General features: G+C 45.4%; 1 protein-coding gene across 5 annotated transcripts in view; it reads left to right on the forward strand.

Annotated features, from left to right (window-relative positions):
* Nucleotides 1-19,315, forward strand: part of AHDC1 (AT-hook DNA binding motif containing 1) — a 193,708-nt gene that overhangs the window by 157,577 nt on the left and 16,816 nt on the right. For 4 of the 5 annotated variants that reach the window (XM_081920487.1, XM_081920491.1, XM_081920490.1 and 1 more), the window contains exons 2-3: nucleotides 7,462-7,633; nucleotides 19,041-19,078. In XM_081920487.1, coding sequence (XP_081776613.1) covers nucleotides 7,462-7,633; nucleotides 19,041-19,078 — 210 coding nt within the window. The remainder of the gene's footprint in view (nucleotides 1-7,461; nucleotides 7,634-19,040; nucleotides 19,079-19,315) is intronic. The other variant, XM_081920488.1, reaches the window with a different exon arrangement.

The raw sequence follows: 19,315 nt of genomic DNA on the forward strand, positions 1-19,315 counted from the left end.
TGTCTATTAATAATTGCAATAATAATTTCCCATACCTGCATCAACTCCCAAGGCTCAGTAGATGGTGCTAACTTCTTCGCAGAATCTGCCACCAATTTTTGCAGCTGCGAATAACTTTAAAGCCATTTCGTTTCCTCCTCTCCTGACAGAATCTTTCCAGCGCGTACCAGTCGTATAAACATCCGGTTCAGCTGGCAGCAAAATACCTGAAATGGCTTCAAATATTCTTTCCTTTTTCTTTTTTCCACATGAGCTGTCCAAAAAACCACCACCATCACACACACGCAACAACAAAATCTTTCCAAAATCCTAAGGGCATAATCGAAGCAAAATTCAGCACTGTAAAGACCCACAATTTAAGCCTACGCTTCAGTGCCCCAGTGAAATCTACAAAGGTTAGAAGAAGCACTTAACATTTTGTCTGGTTCGTGGCCCATGATTTGCATCTGAGTTAGCACTGGCTTTTGAGGTGTGAGATCAAGACCCTGCTTCAGCCAGGGCTCACTGGGTGGCCTTGGCATGCAAGGGCACATGGCAGCTGCTTGCACTCCTGGTTTGGCACTGCACAGCTGGAAACAGAGGACTTGTCTCTGGGAAAAAATCAGGTATGTCTCCTCCCAGGACACCCTACTGCCAAACTAAAGAGCCAACTCTGCAGACAATATTGCCTGCATCGGCCCTGCTCAGTCACGCAGAAGGGCAGGGCTGATGCGTTCTGTAGCCTCTATGGACCAGTGTGGATTAGGCCCATCACAAGACCACAGCCAGCTTCCAAAAACAAGCAGTCATAAAAGTATCATGGATTGCTGTGTTGTCTGCTTTGTTCTCCATTGGTAAAATGGGAATATGTTGGGTCTATCTTAATGATGGCACGCTCAGAGATGCAGCTAACATTGGACCTCGGGGCTGAAGTCCAGGGCCCACAGACCAGTTTCCCCTCCAAATAAATGATTAACCTGAGAGTGGCAGATGATAGAGGCAGCAGCAAATGGGACCAGTGTAATGACCTAGGCCGGCACTCACATATTCCACTGGCTGGGGCTGACACTAGTCACTGCAGTGCAGTATCTTCTTATTCAAAACAAACAAAAACATGTTATAGTCAGGGGTTGGCTGGCCAAGCATGTGCATGATTACAGATGCTGACTTTATTGTGTTTGCTTTTCAAATGTATTATAATTCTCTACAACAGAATTGTGCTTTCCCCAAAGTAAATGTGTTCATGGCATCAGGGCAATGGAAGCAAACTCCATTTTATACCTGCAGTCATGATGACACTGTGATTTAAGAGTGTATAATGTGAAGCTGCACATGTTCAAGAGATCCCCCCCCCCCAATGTATCAGGAATGTAGATGTACAGTAAGGCTGCAATTTACGTGCCTTTAACTTCAGTGAGCTCCCGTTGTTCAGTCCCTGCTCCTGCCAACCTAGCAGTTTGAAAGCACGTCAAAGTGCAAGTAGATAAATAGGTACCGCTCCAGCGGGAAGGTAAACGGCATTTCCGTGCGCTGCTCTGGTTCGCCAGAAGCGGCTTAGTCATGCTGGCCACATGACCTGGAAGCTGTATGCAGACAAACGCCGGCCCCCTTGGCCAATAAAGCGAGATGAGCGCCGCAACCCCAGAGTCGGTCACGACTGGACCTAATGGTCAGGGATACCTTTACCTAACTTCAGTTTTACGCATGTGGCCAAAAATCCCAATTTTTTTTAAGCAGGGGGGGGGGTTGAGGTCATGGGGAAAATGACTTGGGCAATCCCACCCACCATTGAATTCAATGGGTTTTGAATATACACAATTTTGGCTTTAGGCGCGATCCCCGGAACATAACGCCCGCGGATGTTGCAGGCTTATTGTAGTTGCAAAGTATATAATAATGATGTGAGGCTAAACAGTGGTTTCCCCTGAGAACAGCAGGACAAGTGGATGAGCCCTCAATCTGCTCTCAGTCTACCCCCACCTGCCTGTCACCAGCACAGGGGGTGAATCTGGCTGTCTTTGGCTCTGGCTTCACCTATTGCTGGTCCTCCTATCAGTGGTGTCCAAACTTTTTTCAAAGAGGGTGAGATTTGATGAAGTCAAGGGCTGGGGGGGCCAACCAAGGTTGTTGACCTTTTCTAGGATTGACAGCTTTTTTCAGGGTTGGAGTTGTTGATCTTTTAGGGTTGGAGTTACTACGTTTTTTTAGGATTTTACCCCAGGAAATAAACTTCCACAGGGGCCAGATTAAACTGAACGGCAGGCCAGTTTGGACTTTGGATGTGCCTGCCTTGTTCCAGTGGACACCAGCCCACCCCTGCATTCTCAGTTGGCTCCTTACTGGTAGCTTCTTCTATAAACATTGATGCTTGGAATGCATCAAGTGTTTTACTATTTTTTATGCGTTATTGCCATGATACAACTGAGGTATGTCTACCTTCCTTTTGTGCCACACTGTGCCAACTTTCCTTTTGTCTGAGATACCACTTGATTAAAGCACTCTGATATATGTTTGTCAAATGTAAATGAATGTCTATACTGGGCAATTCACTCTCCGCTTATCTTGATGGCTCACCTATTTCTTTGAAGTGCCAAGAGATCTCGTTAGTATTGTAGTATTTCTAAAGGGATTTATGTTTTGAGATCTACATAGTAATTGAGTTTTAGCTCCAGAGGAAATTAATTTTACTAACCGCCTGACCATGAGAAGCTGTTCAATGTTAAGAACCCCATCATTTTTTAGGTCACCCACCTCTCCCAAGCATCGGAAGGGGATGGGAAGGGGGAAAGACAAAGGAAGAGTGGAAGAGTTGAGTTTGTCTGGATACTTGGAAGCTGCCTTTTGCTTTCCACAATATAGGCTGCATTTGCTTCAAGTCAAAGAACCCTGGATGCTTAGCTCACAAAGGCTCTGTTCAGATGCGATGCAAAACCATGATTTGGTTCTAGGTGAACAAGCCTTCCTGCTTCTCAGATTTGTGTACAGTGATTCCCGACTTCCCAATCCTAAGTTAGGGTGAACCGTAGTTTGCCTTTTTGTCCAAGCAGTCAAGCTGTGGGGTTGTGTTTGCCTGTAAATCAGGATCACAAACCAATGTGTGTGTCCCCTGCCCCCCCTTCCCGGTTTCTGATCCTGGCTTGCAGGATCACCCCAGGCCATAGTTTGTTGGTTCAGGTGCACTGACGAGCTGTAATATGGTGGATGGAGCCATCTATTTCTGGTCCATGTCAGTTTCACATGTGCTCATTCATAATTCTTTTCCATCTCCCTTCTGTATTAATCCGTGGTTTTCTTTTTTTAAAAAAATCCTCATGTATAAATAGTATTTTGTCATAAAATACACATTTCCATTTTTATTCTTTTTTATTATTATTAAATTTTAACAAACTGTCCAAAAATAAAATAAAAACCATATCAAAAACAGTATTTTCAAACACACATCCAATTTCATCCAATTTCTTTCATAGTTTCTCTAAAATTACAAGTGCTCTTAAAATCCTGCCAATGTTTTAACATGTTTACAATACTTTTGAATATATAAAATTCTTATCGTCTTGGTTTCTGAGCTTTACAGTTATTTTCACCATTTCAGCATATTCCATTAATTTATTTTGCCAATCTTCTTTGGTCGGGATGGTTTCTTTTTTCCATCTTTGAGCTAACAGGTGGCGGTCGTAGCATACATAAACAAATTCTTCTGTTCTTTTGGCACCTCCGCTCCTACAACTCCTAATAGAAAGGCTTCTGGTTATTTTACAAAAGGTATTCTAAACATTTTTTTCATTTCATTATAAATCATTTCCCAGAATTTTTTAACAATCTCACATTTCCACCACATATGATAAAATGTACCTTCCAATTGTTTACATTTCCAACACTTGTTGGATCCTTTTCTGGACATTTCCATTTTTAATGTCTTGTGTACTTTGCATGATTTCATTGTATGTTTATAATTTTATTTTATTTTCTAAAGTACAGATTTCTAAACCTTTTCTCCCAAAAGTATTTCTAAATTTTATCCTAAAATGTGTATTTTTATATGCATTTTGGTACCATTTCTGAGCAGAGAAACACGTCTCAAAATTTTAAGATGACTAACTGTTGAATAACTATATTCATCCGGGAAGTCAGTACATACCGAAATCCACAAAGAATGAATGAAATAATCAAGCGTCCCTAAACTGTAGTTTGCCTCAAACTAGATCTGGGAATTATGCACAAGAGAAGGGAACATGTGAACCTGAGCCTTCATACCACATCAAACTTGTAATGGCATAATTTTTAAAATTTATTAATAAAATATTTCTGTCCTGCCTTTTGACTTCACATGCCCATAAGCAGCTCAAAATCACAAGTTAAAAACATAACTTTATGTCCCCAGGGTATGGTCAGTACCTGGATTGGTGACTACCTTGGAACTGCATGTATGCCATCTTTGGTTCTGTTAAGGAAGAAAGTGGGATATAGATGTAATAAAATAATACAACAGAAAGAATAAAAGCAAAATGTTTGTCAGTCTCAAGAACTGGTAAAAAGAGAGAGGATTTAACACTTGAAAGTCATCAGAAAGGAGACCATCTAGGCCTCCCAAGGTAGGAAGCTCCACCATCTGGTCATGCCCACCCAACTGGGCTCCTGAGCACAGCTGTAGGGCACAGAGCAAGGCTTCCATTGAAGAGCACCGTGGGCAGGCTCATGTGTGGGAAGGCTGACCCTGTTTAGGGCATTGCATCTGGACATGCCAGAGGTGCTGTTTTATGACCTAAAAGCCGGAACTATCAAAACAAGTCAGACCATCACTTTGGCCAGCCAAATCCTGGAGAAGGAGTTGGTGTGCAGAGGCTTTCTTTTTGTTTTTCAGAAGTAAGCGCCTGTAACTCTGTGCTATATTCGATCTTTTCAGAAATAGCGCCTTTATTTTCTCTGTAAGTGTGTTTGTGTGTGTTTGTGATTCTTCACGTTTCTTAGCCTTATAAAACTGCTGGACACGCTACCAAGTTGTGCTGTGTTTCCAGTTGGACTTCCTTTATGGATTAAATAGGAAACCAATGGCAGGCTGCAGTTTGGGAGGGTCTTGATAATGGACTTTCAACTGGTGGGTGAGGGCAATGGTGCACATAGCCAATGTAATGTTCTGCCAGGACTCATTTCTTGTGGCCATGCTTGCTGGGGCTAATGGGAGTTGAGAGCCCAGTGGCCCCTAGAGAACCACAGGTTCCCTATCCTTGCTTCACATCAGGAGTGGTTAACCTGTGGCTTTTCAGACATTGCTGAACCGCAACTCCCATGAACCCTAGTCAGTTTGTCCAGTGGCTAGGCATGATGGGAGTTGTAGTTCAGCAACATCTGGAAAGGTAACAAGTTCACCACCTCTGCCTTAGATAATGTTGCATCTTTAAATAGTCTTACAGGGAGGGCTCTTTGGATGACAGTGTGCGCTGTTTCACTTACTTCAGTGTGAGGTAAGCCAGCCCTGTTGCATTGGGGGCCTTCCTGATGAGTGGGTACTTGATCTTCCGCCCCAAAGTCCTGCCCTGACAGCACCCAGATGTGTGACACCATGGGCACCACCAACTTTTCTTTTTCTTTCGGATTTTATTTATCTTCTAAAAGAAGTAGGAAGAGAGAAGGAAACAAGGGGGTGGGGAGATCAGAAGTGGTTGGAAGAATGAATTCCATTCCTTTTAAATGCCTGTGAAGATGAAATCATTTTGACAGGAACAGTTTTTCCCATCACTGCATAAGAAGCAGCAATTGCCAAAATTCTCTCTTCTGCACAGCAGTGAAAGATACAGGAGCGTTCTCTGCATAAGCAGAAGCAAATATGGGGACCACGGGACATTTTTTTTAAAAAAAGGAAATAAATTGAACCCCATGGTGTATCATCAGGTTACAGGTGGCCCCTGGGTCTGAAAAGGTCTTCATAACCCCAGCTCATTTATTTGGGAGTTGTTTAAAGTTGGTAACAGTAAACAACAAGGCTGTAGCGAGCATATGAATTTGGGTGCAGCTGAGACAGTGTGTATGAAAGCCAAAGAGAGATGCTACATGGCAGGTGTAGAATATCTGTACGTATTGCAATGTCTGAGAACAATTTTTCATTTCCTCCCCACGTCAAACTCTTGACCAAAATTCACACCACACCTTGATTTAAATATTGGTTAGGGTTATCAGAGGCATGATAAAACAGATTTGGGCACTAGAACTGGCCCCCAGGCTGCCGATTGGCCACTCTTGATCACTCCTGATCTACCTTGCCAAGTAGTCGTGAAGCTCGTCGAGTTGGAATTTTATGTCCTGTTCAATAAATAGACACACGGATGCATACCTGCAAAATAGCACACATCCAGGCATGCGAGCAAAGGTGCAAAGCTGCATATCACCAACATTTAGTGATTCAAACAGGGATAACTTGCACAGAGCATGCATGCCCCCCCATTACACACACACACACTCACAGACACAGCTTGAGACAGCAGGATGACTGTAGCTAATAGAGTTTGGCCGATCCCCCTGCAGGGCTATGATGAGATGGACAAAAAGGAGAGAGAGGGAAGGGAGGAGAGAGGAGGGGAGCCAGACAAGGAAGGAAAGGCCAAGAGAGCCTGGGCTAGAGATGAGGCGGATCTGATGAGTGACAGCCAGGCCTGGCATGCAGAAGGATGCACGGACATTTTGTCTGTCTGTTTATCAGGGCTGCAGAGACATCTGACCCACAGCATAATCCCTCTGGGTCGAGGTGGGGTTGCATTCTCCAGGAGCCAGGCCCCTTTGTGCACATCTGTTATAGACCAAAGCCAAGCCTCCCCACACCCTTTCCTTTTTTTGGTGACCTTGAGCAGGAGCCGTCTCAAACCTTGGACAGAGAGACGCAATGTCCCCCCCTTATCTGGCTGTAGCCTTGGCACAAATTTGTTGTGCCAGAGACGTTGTGGTTCCGGCGGGAGGGTGGCAGCAGGGAAACATGGCTGCGAATCTGGGTGGGCATGAATTGGCATGGTATTCTCTATACCCTGCATGACACAGACAATAAATAACCCCAAGATGACCTGCATATGTGTTATTAGCAGTACAAAGTACAATTCAGCAAAATGTCTTCCTGCACTTAGTGATGCCATATACATAACTCCCCTGCCTCACTCCCCCCCCCCCCGTCCACTATCTTTACAAGGAGGCAGCATCAACTTACTAAAAGCCTGCAAGATTGGACAGTGAGGGGGGAAGGAGAGATACCACCACCCTTCTTCCTTCTGCCATGCCTGCCGCCACAAACACTTGCTCATCTGCCCTGTCACCTGCACATCCATAGCCATAGCACTGTTGGGCTTTTGTAGTCTTGCTGCCCTCCACTCCCGTTGAAATTAAATTTCCTGGTTATTATTATTAATATAAAAAAAAGATCTGTCCCTTCCTCCTCCTTGTACCTTCTGCCTGCTCTGTCGCTGCTTCACACGCCCGGGTCTGTGTGCTTCCATTTAACAGATGGGAGCTCCATCGCCTGCCAGCCCATTGGACTGGAAAACGGAGCCAACCCTCCAGCTGAATGGTTCCCGCGCAGCCAGGGCCCGGGGCTGCGGCAGCCCAACAACAGCGAGGCGGACGGCAGCGAGAGAAACTTCAGGGTGAACCTCCACTGCAAATACGGGCGGCCCAGGTAAGCGGGTGGGAACAAGGCAGAGAGTGGGCTCTCTCTGCTGCTGCTTGCCCCCTGCCGGTAATCAAACATGCTTTCGTGTGTGTGTGTTTCCAAAATGAATGGGGAAATATTTTGCAGCCCAGGGGCCACATTCCCTTCTGGACCTCCACCCGTGGGCCACATGCCAGTGGTGGGTGGGGCCACAGGCAAAAAGAGGTGGAGCAACGAATGTGAATTTCACCTTTGTTCATGAGAATCCTGATCAGAATTCAAGGACATGTTCCGGCCAGGCAAAATCACTTAGTGGGGATGTGAATCAGGGGCAGTAGAGGGTGTGGTCTGGAGAAGGAGTGTGGCCCAGGGAGTGTTCCAAGGGCCAGTTAGGGAAAGTTGGAGGGCTGCATCCAACCCCTGATTCCTGAGGAGTCCTGCCACTGCTCTAAAAATCCCATATTGATTTGAACAGGCAAGCAAAGCTAAATAGGTGGGGGATGTGGGTTTACTGGATTGGGCTCAAACTCAAGCTTAGTCTGTGTTTTCAGCAGCATCAGATAGTTGATTGGTCTCTACCACTTGCAGACCAGAGAGGGATGCCAATTTTGAATAGGCTTACCCAGTGTTTAAAACACAGAGATCTACACAGAGTTCCCTGAAAGCAGAAAACTAGCATATCAGAGAGGTGTTGACCTAGCTCTTTGCCTGCCATGCTAGTCTTTTATTTGTAGGGAAAGTTTGGGTTTTTTTAACAATAGTTTATGGAACCATTAAGAAACAAGGTGTTGCCTGGCATGCTGCCCCAAGTAGTGCCATGCATTCATCTACAAGTATTTTGCCACCCTTTCTTCTGTAAATTTGTGTAGTGTCGGCCAAACCTCAGCCCAGGGTAGAGCTGTGACTTCATGATGCTTTCACTTCCTAGACATGTCATGACTCGGTCCCGTGTTTGCCACTTCATAAGCAAATATCGTCTTGGTTGCAGGCTTGTGTATGTTGTTGGGAGGGAGCTGGGCCTCACTGCATACCAAACATAATTCACCATGCCAGTTTGCTCACATTGGTTGACCCTTAACCAGACCATGCATCCACAAAGCTTGCTTTCTCACCATAACCTACCTCGCAGGATGGTTGTGAAGGTAACATGTCAGGAAAAGGGAAAACTTTGTCTCATTGGAGGGAGGAGATATATTTTGAAGCACAGTGCAACCAGACATCTAGGAGATTTCCCAATGCTGATCCTGAGCATCGAAACACAAGGCTGCAAACAAACTATTTAAAACTGCAAGAAAAACCGGGATTCTTGAATCTCCGTATAGACCTCTCCTAGCTGCCTTAGGGACTAGAAACTTGGGTTTGTCTTTAGAAAGTGAGCAGAGTCTGAGAATTCTGAATGCTCAGTAGTACTGGGTTTATTCTTTGCACAGTGTAATGACTGAATACACACATCCCTGTTCTTGGCTCCCTAAAGAGCCCTCCCTTTCCTCCTGTTATCTTCAGCCCTTTTGATAGAAAGGGGGAGGGGGGCTGAGGAAGTGCTCTAGAAGAGAGAGATCTTGGTTCCTCCAACACCCTCCCTCCCTGCTGCCCTCAAGGGCTCTGTGGATCCCTTCTGTGCACAGCTACTGCCTCCCTGACCCTTCTCACTCCACATCTGGCCAAGAGTTGCCTGGAAACAGCGAAGCAGAGGTGGGGAGGGGAGCAAAAGAAGGAGTGTTCTCACAAGAACGGGGTGGGAGTGTACGGAAAATCAGGAGGAAAGCCAGGTCTGCGGCAGACATGGGAGTCCTTCCTTCTTACCCGTACTGGACAGTGTCAGGAAGTTTGGAGGCAGGGGACGGAAAAATCGGAGAATCTAGAAAATGAAGCAAAAACAGCCCTTTTGAAAAGATCTGAGCAGATCTAAGGCGGAAGGGTGATGGTCCTTCACAAAGTGGGGAGGAGGAGGAGGAGAGAGGAGCCTGCTGAACGGTGCAGATGGCTCCTGTAGGTGCAACATGGCAAAGCCTGCCAAAGAACTGAGGTCACTTCCTGTAGAGGCTCTCTGAGCTGTGGAGCCCTCCTGGAGCTGAGCGAGGGGGAAGGAGGGAAGGCTGTGTCTCGCTAGCAGGCTGGCTGGGGCCTGCAGTGGAAAAGGTTTCAGTGCCAAGACTGAAGGGAAGAGGAACAAGAAGAGGCTGGACAATACAGTATGTGAAACAACATGGGGAAGATGTTTATGGGTGGGGGGGTTGAGAGTGCAGAGGCACGGGAGGAGAGAATGGAAGGAGGCTGGACTGCCTCCCTCCCAGTCGCCCAGTTGAAGAGGCACATCTTGACCCATACTTCTCCATCTCCAAAAATACAATGTGAGCCTCTCTGAGTGATAATGCAGCATAGCTCATGCCTGTGGATCCGCCATTCCATTCTCTGCCCTACTTGTTTCATAAGGAATGGTGTATGTTGGGAGTCAAAGCCATTAATGCCTCCCCCCTCCCGCATGCAGGTGCCCTGGATATGTTAACCCTTTCCCATAGTAGCATCTTTCCAAATATAAATAAGTAGCTCAGAGTACCCATCACCTTGCATGAGGTGGTAAATCGCCCTGTGATCCTCAGATGAAGGGCAGTGTAGAAATGTAATTAATGATAATAAATAATCCAGCCAAAGTTAAGCATTATTTTAAAACAATTCCTGGGATTTCAGCAGCACAAACTTTAATTCCCAAATTGAAATCTGTAAGATTTGAAAATATGTTTAGCTGTGCCTTGGTTGAGCCCCATTGTATGGATTAAGCTTTTTCTTTTAGGGGAAAAAGTCAGGATAGCATGCCACTTATCATTTACCCATGCACCCTTATGTTTTGGCTAAAAGAATTGTACCACTTGCTACATCAACATATTATGGTTGACTAGAGCTATACCTCCCTTCCATTCTATTTATTGCAGCATTTATTTCAAGTGGAAACTGCAGCAAAATTTTGCAGTGTGGAATGTTCCTGTTCAAAAAGCCTGCCAGCCATGTCCTTTCCCAGGATACTCTGTTCTCCCTTCCTACTAGTTTTCTCTACCCTGCCCCCCAGCCCATCAGCATTCCATGCCCATAGAGCACACTCCATGCTCATTGAACTTTTGTTGGGAGTGCCTCCCCACAACATCAAGCAGAATTTTTCTTCTTCTAAATTTGTGTTTTTTCTGTATTCTTTGTTGTTGTCACTTCTCTCTTGTGCATGGGTGGTGCTGTTTTGGCTACAAAAGGATAAGCACTTGGATAATGCAGTTGCTATTAGTATATAACAGGGGTGTGGAACTTGCTGCCCTCCAGATGTTGCTGAGCTGCAGCTTCAAACATCTCTGACCATTGACCAAGCTGGCTGGGCTGATGAGAGATGTCCAACAATATCTACAGATCCATAGGCTCCCTACTCCTGGTATATAGGATGTATCTGATTGTTTTATTTCTTTAAGATAGTTGCATGCTGCATCTCCCGCTCTCAGAACGGCATGAAAAACCAACACTTTGTAATGCAGAAGGTAGCTGTAAATTAAAAGCATTAAACAGTATGCAATTGCATTTTTGCAGCACAGAGTGGGACAGGGAGAAAGGAGGCATTCTGTTGAGCTGGGCTGGCTTGTTCTCAGGGGAAATGTTCTTCCCTTCTGTGCTTGCTGTGGCTCAGCCTCTTTCTCCAGCACCAGGCCTGGAACCACCTCAGCCTCCTTTTAGTGCAGCCTGCAAGCCTGGAGCTGCTACCCACCAGACTGGAGCCTGAGGGCATAACCACATGGCATTTTCTCATCAGGGCTTGGATGCACTCATTCAGAATGGCAACTGTGCCAATCCCCCATTGGTCCACATGGCAGGCTTTGCAGAGGAGATGGGGATCATTGGGTCAGTGGAGGTGGCACAGTCCTCCCAGAGAAATTGCATGTAACCTTGGGGTGGGGCTGCTTCCCACTTCCAGCTTAGCTCTTTAACAAGAAAGTCCTTCAACACGTTCCTGTGTTTCCCAGTTGTGCATTGAAATATTCAGCAACAGAATCAGTGGAAGTGTCAAGACTAGGCTGCATTAGTGAATTTCTCTGAATCTAGATCTGGAGAATAACATTTCCAGTCCAGGACCCCTACGGTCAGGAGCTGGGTAAGAGAATTTACCAGGAGAGGCACGCGGCCATTATTTATAGTAGGCCGGCCAGGCCAGAGACTTTGTGCTACCTCCTAATGACAAGGGTTGATATTTCACACACTCTGCTTCCTGAGTCCTGAAGAACATGCATATGGCCCATCTAGCTCAGTATCTCCTTCTCACAGTGGCCAACCAGGTGTCTGTGGGAAGCCTACAAGCAGGACCAGAGTTCAACAGCACTGCCCCACTTGTGAGCCCCAGCAAATGGTATTCAGAGATATACTGCCTCCCAACAGCTGAGGCAGAAAGTCGCTACTTTGGCTAGTAGCCACTGGCAGTCTTATCCTCCATGTATTTATGTCTACTCTTTTAAAGCCATGCAGGTTGGTGGCCATCACTACTTCTTGAGGGAGCTAATTCCATAGTTTAACCAGTGCAAAGACCTTGCTAGGTCATAGCTGTCAGAAACAGCTCTATCTGTGTGCATTTGCTCCATGTGGTGAATCACAAGTTGTTCCTGCAACACTTATGGGGCAAGTGTCCCAATGCCTGCCACTGTCAGCGCTTTTACAGAAAGTCCTTGCAACACACTGGACTGGTGGATTCTTTGTTCTATTCCGTTTTTAACAAATAATAGAACTGACAGAACCACACAAAAGGAGTTAGAATATATTCTGTTAGCTGAGAGATATACAGAGTAAAGTATAAATACCTGAACTCATTAAATGTGCTTCCTGGGGAACCATGCACAACTTCCAATCTGGTGAAATCTTGACCCACCAGTTGGGAGTCTCTGGACTGGAAACATACCTTGTTAAAAACTGAAAGCCAAAATGTTTCTCATATCACTCATTGAGGTTTTAAAGGAAACTGCCAAGGTTTTGGGAAACAAGGTTAAATCATCATACAAGGGAACACACCAGGCTAGTTGGCTTTAAAACACAGGGTGCATAATGACGAAACATTGCTTCAGCAGTAGGACGCTCTGGAAGCGCATTCAGTACAGTCTGTTTTAAACAAAACAGATTTTCTCCCAGGTCAAACTTAGGTGAAATTGGTTCTTCTGCTTTGCAACAGAACTGGGTTGTGCACAGCGCTGATGGTCCAGTGTTTGTGGCAATATGAATCTACCTTCCCTCCCCCAGTTCTGTTACTTAAAAACAACAACAATATTTTAAAAGCCTTGAATGGAGTTTCATTGACGTGAACTTACAAACGACACTTGCCATAAAAAGGCAGATAGCCTGTCTGAAAGATGGGAAAAGAGGCAAAACAAATGACTAATCATTGTTTTGAACTGGTGGCATGTACCCCTGCAGGTCAAACTGTAAAGGTCAGAGAAGGTATGTATTTATGCACAGTCACAAATTCAAGCACCCTGTTGTTCAAAGAGAGCACAGTGCACCTGGAGCTTTTTCAGCACATCTTGAGGAACATCTCATAAGTAGTTTATTTCAGAATGAAGGCAGGTCTAACACCACAGATAGTTTAACAAAGTCCCTCCCCACAGGCTCATTACAAAGACTCGTCTTCCCTCTTTTGGGAATGACCTCTGCTAAACTAGCTCTGCAAATTTCCAGCATGGTGAATATAGACTGGGGAGAAGGCAGCGGAAGAAAGTACCAATTGTCTAGCACCCATAATATGGCCAGCATATTTCTCTCACTCCAGTTCCTCTATAAGTATTGCAAACTTTAATGATGTTTCATGAAGTATGGAGAATGGATGCAAAAACAAACATTCATGAACCAGTTTGTTTTTTTAAATGCAAGCATAACAATGGAAAGGGCAGGGGGGGTGCTTCCTTTGTACGTTTTGACTGTATGACTTAAGAGAGGAGAACCATCTCAGCCCATAGCGACCACAGGAAAGTGCTGACCTCTGCTGACTTCCAGCCACTTCTGTGGCAATGCTGTGAAAAGATCCTGCTGGCACATGTGGGACTCGGTCTGCATCCTGCCATTGGCATCCTGCCAGCACCACATGTGTAGAGTGGTTTGTGGCAGTGTGTAAAAACAGAGCCAGACTTTGATTATCACTGGAAGTAACCCCACCACTTCCATTGTTAACCTCTGAGCGCCATCAGAAGCTCGGGCTTCTGATTTACGCCCATTGCAACTAATATAAATCTAGCAACAACAACAAAGTTACCTTCAAAGTTGCTTTTACCTTGGTGGTATCAGTTGCCCTATAAATGGGAAAGCAAAGTAGGTTGATGGCCCTGGAAACAGAAAGTAAGGCCCCCTGGCAAGGTATCCAGTTCCTCCTTTGTTATGTGTGTCTGTATCCACTAATGGCTGAGTGGGGTGAAAGATTTGCAGCAGCCTTTGCCAACCTGATGCCCTCTGGATGTTTTGGACTACAACTCCCATCAGCCCCAGCTCTCCTGGACCCTCAGTTAAAGAGGCTGGTGAGAAAGGAAAGTCCCAATGGCTCTTTCTGCCATTTTGGGAATGTATTCTTAGCTTGAGCAAAACTTACTTTTATATTTTATGTCCTCTACTTTTTATTCATAGCCTGTCCTACCAATAAGAGCTCAAGATGCTATTGTGTTGTTGTTTTTTTAAAAAAACACCCGTATATTGCTGCATAAACACATCACTTACACAACAGTAAACTTTTAATATGTGTTTTTATTATTTTAAAGTTTACTGTTTTGTTGAACTTAATTGTGCTGTTTCTCCCCACCCCAGGGCACTCAGACATCTTAGTAATCAAGGACTCTATCTAGCTTAGTAGCAAAGCACTGCTTTGCATGCATAAGATTTCTGATTCCACCTCTGGCATCCCCACTTGAAGGCTCAGGCACAGGTGATATGAAAGACCTCTCTGTTTCTGAGACCCTGGAGAGCTGCTGCCAGTCAAAGCAGACAGTACTTGGCTAGATGGACTAATAAACTGACCTAGTGTAACGTTCCTATACTTACCAGACCATTGTGGGTTGAATCTGGAACATTTTGCATGCAAGGCAGATCTTCAGCACTGATCTACAGCCCCTGACTCATATTCCCACGCATAATTGCATGGGGGTATACAATGTGTTGAACCAGGCAGCTTGGCTGAACTCTGATTATCATATGATATTCTTTCTTTTATATCTATCTATCCATCTACTTATTTGAAAATTATATTCCACCCTTCTAATGCATATGCATGAGTCAGGGTGACTTACAACAATTAAAAATCACAATATCATAATAAAACAATAAAAACAATATAAAATGGAGACAGGCTCAGCAGATAAAAACTGAGTTAATCCCATTAAAACAGTTTACCTGCCAAGCAACGCAAAAAAACTCTATTTGCCTGGCAGTATTTAGGGAGCCAGTCTCAGTGTATAGGGTCTGAAACACACACCACACAGCTTGGTTAGAGCCAGCTCAAAGTTCCTTAAGGCGTTTGGACAGTACAATTTTTAACTCCAATTATTTATTTATTAGATTTGCATACTGCCCTTTATGCATAGAACTCAGGGCAGTTCACAACATAAAATTACAATATAAAAAACACAATATATATAATATCAAGAAGAAGAAAACCAAACCAATAATCCCCCCTCCCACAACACATTTGAAAGGGTATCAGATGTCACTCAACCAAAGGACTTTTGCCTTGTGCCTAAATGTGAATAATGAAGGTGCCAGATGAACTTCCCTGGAGAGAGCATCCCACAAACAGGGAGCCACTGCAGAAAAGGCCCATTCTCATGTTGCCACCCTCTGGACCTCTCATGGAGGAGGCACATGAAGAAGGGCCTCAGAAGATGATCTCAGGGTCCAGGTAGGTTCATATGGAGAGAGGCAATCCCTGAGACTATAATGACCAAATGCTCCTCCACAACAACCCTCTGTACACAGAAAAGTAGATCTTAAGAGAATCTTCGTTAGAATCTCTTCCCTCTAAAATGCTCGGCTTCTGTCGGAAGGGAATGCTTTTGAATGAAGGATCATTCCGTCATATGAGCCTCTACCCACAGTCTAAAGTGATGCAATTCAGGCATAAGAAGAGCCTTGCTGGATCAGACCAAACGCCAATCCAGTCCTGCCTTCTTTTCTCACAGTTGCCAACCATATGCCCATGGGAAGACAATATGGTTGCTCGACCCTGTGAGAACTAGGCTTTCGAGAGAACCAGGACCTGCCCCTACCATTAGGCAGAGATAGGGTTGCCATATAAACTGAAGAGCAAAGAAGAGGACAGCCTGAGCCACTGCCAGCCCAAGCTGGGGAAAGAGGTGCATGGGCATGTGGGCTGCTGCCATGCCTGCAGCCCTCTTTTCCCAGCTCAGGTTGGCAGCGGCCACGGCATGCAGAGCAGCCCAAGCCTGAGCTGCCACACCCAAGCCAAAATACCCCAATAAACAAACAAACAACCCCCCCCCCAAACCCAGACTTTTCCTTTAAAATGTAAAAATCCCCCAGATGGGAATGTTGGCCCCCCAAAAGAGGCTGTGTCCAGGATTTCCCAGATGTGTGGTAACCCTAGGCAGAGATTGTGGAAGCTGATGCTCAGGCAGCCAATAGTTGGATCATCTCAAGGACCACCTCTCCCTGATGAAGCAACCTAGACCTTTCATTCTTCATCTGAGATCCTTCTCTGTCTGTCTCCTCCCAAGGGAGGTGCACAAAGCAGGGATTCTCCATGGTGGCTCTTTGGTTGATGAATGCTCTCCCTGGGAAGCCATGGCTGGTGCCATCCCTTCCTGTGTTAAGGTGCCAGGCAAAAACATGTTTATTTAGCTAGGCCTTTGGACCTTAATTTCCTGCATATATTCTAAGAGGGGAGGTTGAGTTGGACCTGCTCCTTTATTTGTATTACAGTGACCATTTGGGGTTCTTCTTACTCTACATTTTCCATTTGTTTTCAGGGCTTGGTTTTGTAAGTCACTTTGGGGTTTGTTTGTTTTTTTAAACTACTGATAAATATAACAAATAACCGCAACAGCAGTAGGTGAAGCCAACTAATCCTGCTGTTGCCACCATCCTCTGCAAAGGCCACACTGAGACTCAGGAGGAGGATGCCGGCAGCCAGTGCCACTCCCAGAATGGCTGTGTGTAAGCTGGGTGCTGGCTGAAGGCAGGCTGAACTTGCCTCTACTGAGGAGAGCGAAACAGTCCACCCAGGCGCTGGCTTTGTGGTGTCATGACAGGACAGCAAATTATTATTGGGGTGTTTTGTTTGTTTTGTTTTTTAGTGCTGGGTGGGGCACTTGTGGAGTTTTCTATCTCAGGGGCCACAAAAGCATGGCGCTCTTTGGGTGCTGTGTTTTGGGCTGGTGGGGTTGGAGCAGAGGACGAAGACGCCATTTACTGCTCGCCTCCGACAGCAAAGCCTGCAAAGACAGAGACGATACACATGTTCTTCTTCATGTGTAGTCATAGCTCCCTTGGCCTCAGTGTAGGCCGGTTGTCGTCCGTGCGGCCAGTCTGAAGCAAGTCTCCCCCAGACAGACTAGGGTTGCCACAGTCTGAGGGAGGAGACTCCTTTGAAGTGGAGGCCGGCCCTTTGGGGCTAGGCTGGAATGGTGAATGTTCAGTTTAGGCCTCCCTTCTCCCAGCCAAGGAGAAAGTTTCACACAAAGAACTTCCATTCTTTCCCTCAGCGTCACTCTCTTTCTCTGTGTCCTTCCTTCCTTCTTTCCTTCCTTCTGTCGCCCTTCCTTCCACAGTGTGGGGAGGCACAGACCGTGTAACTGATACTATATATAAAAAAGGGGGGGACCCTTCTGGTGCCAGGTGTGCGTTCCCTCAGCCGGCTCTGGGCAAGGAAAGTGCTCTGCTGCTGTCGCACAAAAAGGGGAACTGCACAAAGAGGGCTTTCTGTCAGGCCAGAGAAGTAGCACAGCCAGGTCAGAAAGTTTAAACGGAAAGTGGGAATAACTTTGGGAGGGGGTTTTAACCATTTGACAGACATGGCGGCTTGGAAGGGGATCTGTAGCTCATCAGGGACACCTAGTGGAGACGTGGCTGCAAGAGCCTGTAGCCAAAAATGACTTGTGCTACATATACCAGATACTTGACTTCCTGTTAATACATCCAGAATATCTGCCTTCCTCCACCATCATACAATCCATGCTTATAGTTTCCATTTCTCCCATTGGCTTGCATCTGAAATATCCACTTTTTGATTTTTTTATTTCTGTCAGAGTTACCCACCTCCACTCTGAACAGAGGCTCTGAGCTTTTAAATGACAGACAGAAATAAAAGCAATTCAGTTCCCTCATGACTGCACCTGTTGAATGTCTGTCTGTCTGAATGTGAGCGAAAGCTGAGTAGTAAGAGCTACCTGACCCACATTAAAGAGTGCAGCCCTAAACACACCTACCAGGCAGTAACCACCACTGAGCCCAATGGTGCTTCTGAGTAAGCGGTCATAGTTAAAATCTTCTTAAGATGAAACAGCCATGTTTGGGAAAGGTGGATTTTCCTCAGAATCTCCACTGTAGTGGAACCTCACAATGACTTGCTTTATTCCCTTTGAGAATCAGGGCCAAAACAGGCATGATGTGGGAGAGTTGTTATATTTGCCTATAAAACAGCCAGGGGTGAATTGAATGCTTAACCCTTTCCTTGGTGCCATATTCTCAATCTAAATAGCTCCCCCTCCCACTTAATTAGCTACAGAAATAGCTTCTATTAGCTCTGCCTTAGAACGAAATGCAGATATCTGTGCTGTACTAGTGTTTGTTTGTTTGTTTGTTTGTTTGTTACTTTAGGGGTAGTAGCAGCATTTGAGGGATATTAGACCGCAAAAGCAACATTTGTTCTCTGAGTACATCTGCTCCAGTCAAAAAAGGGCATTGTACCTGCTTTAAAGTGCTTGAGGGTTTCCCCCTCCCAAAAAGAAATCCCCCATCATACCTATTTTGGGGCCCGCAAGGGCGACTGGTGAAGTATAAAGGTGTTCCAGCAATTCGTTATCAGTCATAGCCCAGAAACACTGTTAAGAGCAACCATCTCAAAAGAAGGTATTGGTTTGAAAAGGCACAGTGCTAATGGGAGAGAACCCTTCTGAGGTGGGATAATAATCAGAACCACAGATGGGACCAGCAAAATAATATGGTGGAGTGCTCCTGTTCAAGGTGTTAGCCAGCCGTGCCTTCTTTCATTAAGTCACCTTTCCACCCCCACACTGCTTGTTTGTGCAGAATTGGGGCACCAGAACACTAAGAGGATATTTGTACAACTAAATGCCCAGCTGTAGATTTGGGCCCCTTATTGCAGAACGAGATTGACACAAGTGAGCCACCGACAGGAAGGACTGCAAAGGGTGGCTCTGATTGTTCTCCAGGCTAAACTTCTTTTTTTTGTCTTCCTTCTCCACAGAGAATTCAAGTGTAACAGCAGGAACAGCAAAGCAGAAGGTGAGTTCTATGCTGTGGACTTTGTAATTTCACCCCACTCTTCTCTTGCAAAGCAGCAGTGAAACAAATAGTGCTGAGGACCCTTCTCTACAGTTCATTTGTTGTGTAACACATGCACATTTGTTCTCCTGCATTGGGCTCTGTCTGCATGGCTTTCATCTGGACAGGAATAGCCTAACTCCTGCCATCTATGCTCTGGTAACCCCTAGGTTAGATTACGGCAATGTGTGGTAAATG

Source organism: Podarcis melisellensis, assembly GCF_964234715.1.
Source record: "Podarcis melisellensis genome assembly, chromosome: 8".
NCBI lineage: Eukaryota > Metazoa > Chordata > Lepidosauria > Squamata > Lacertidae > Podarcis > Podarcis melisellensis.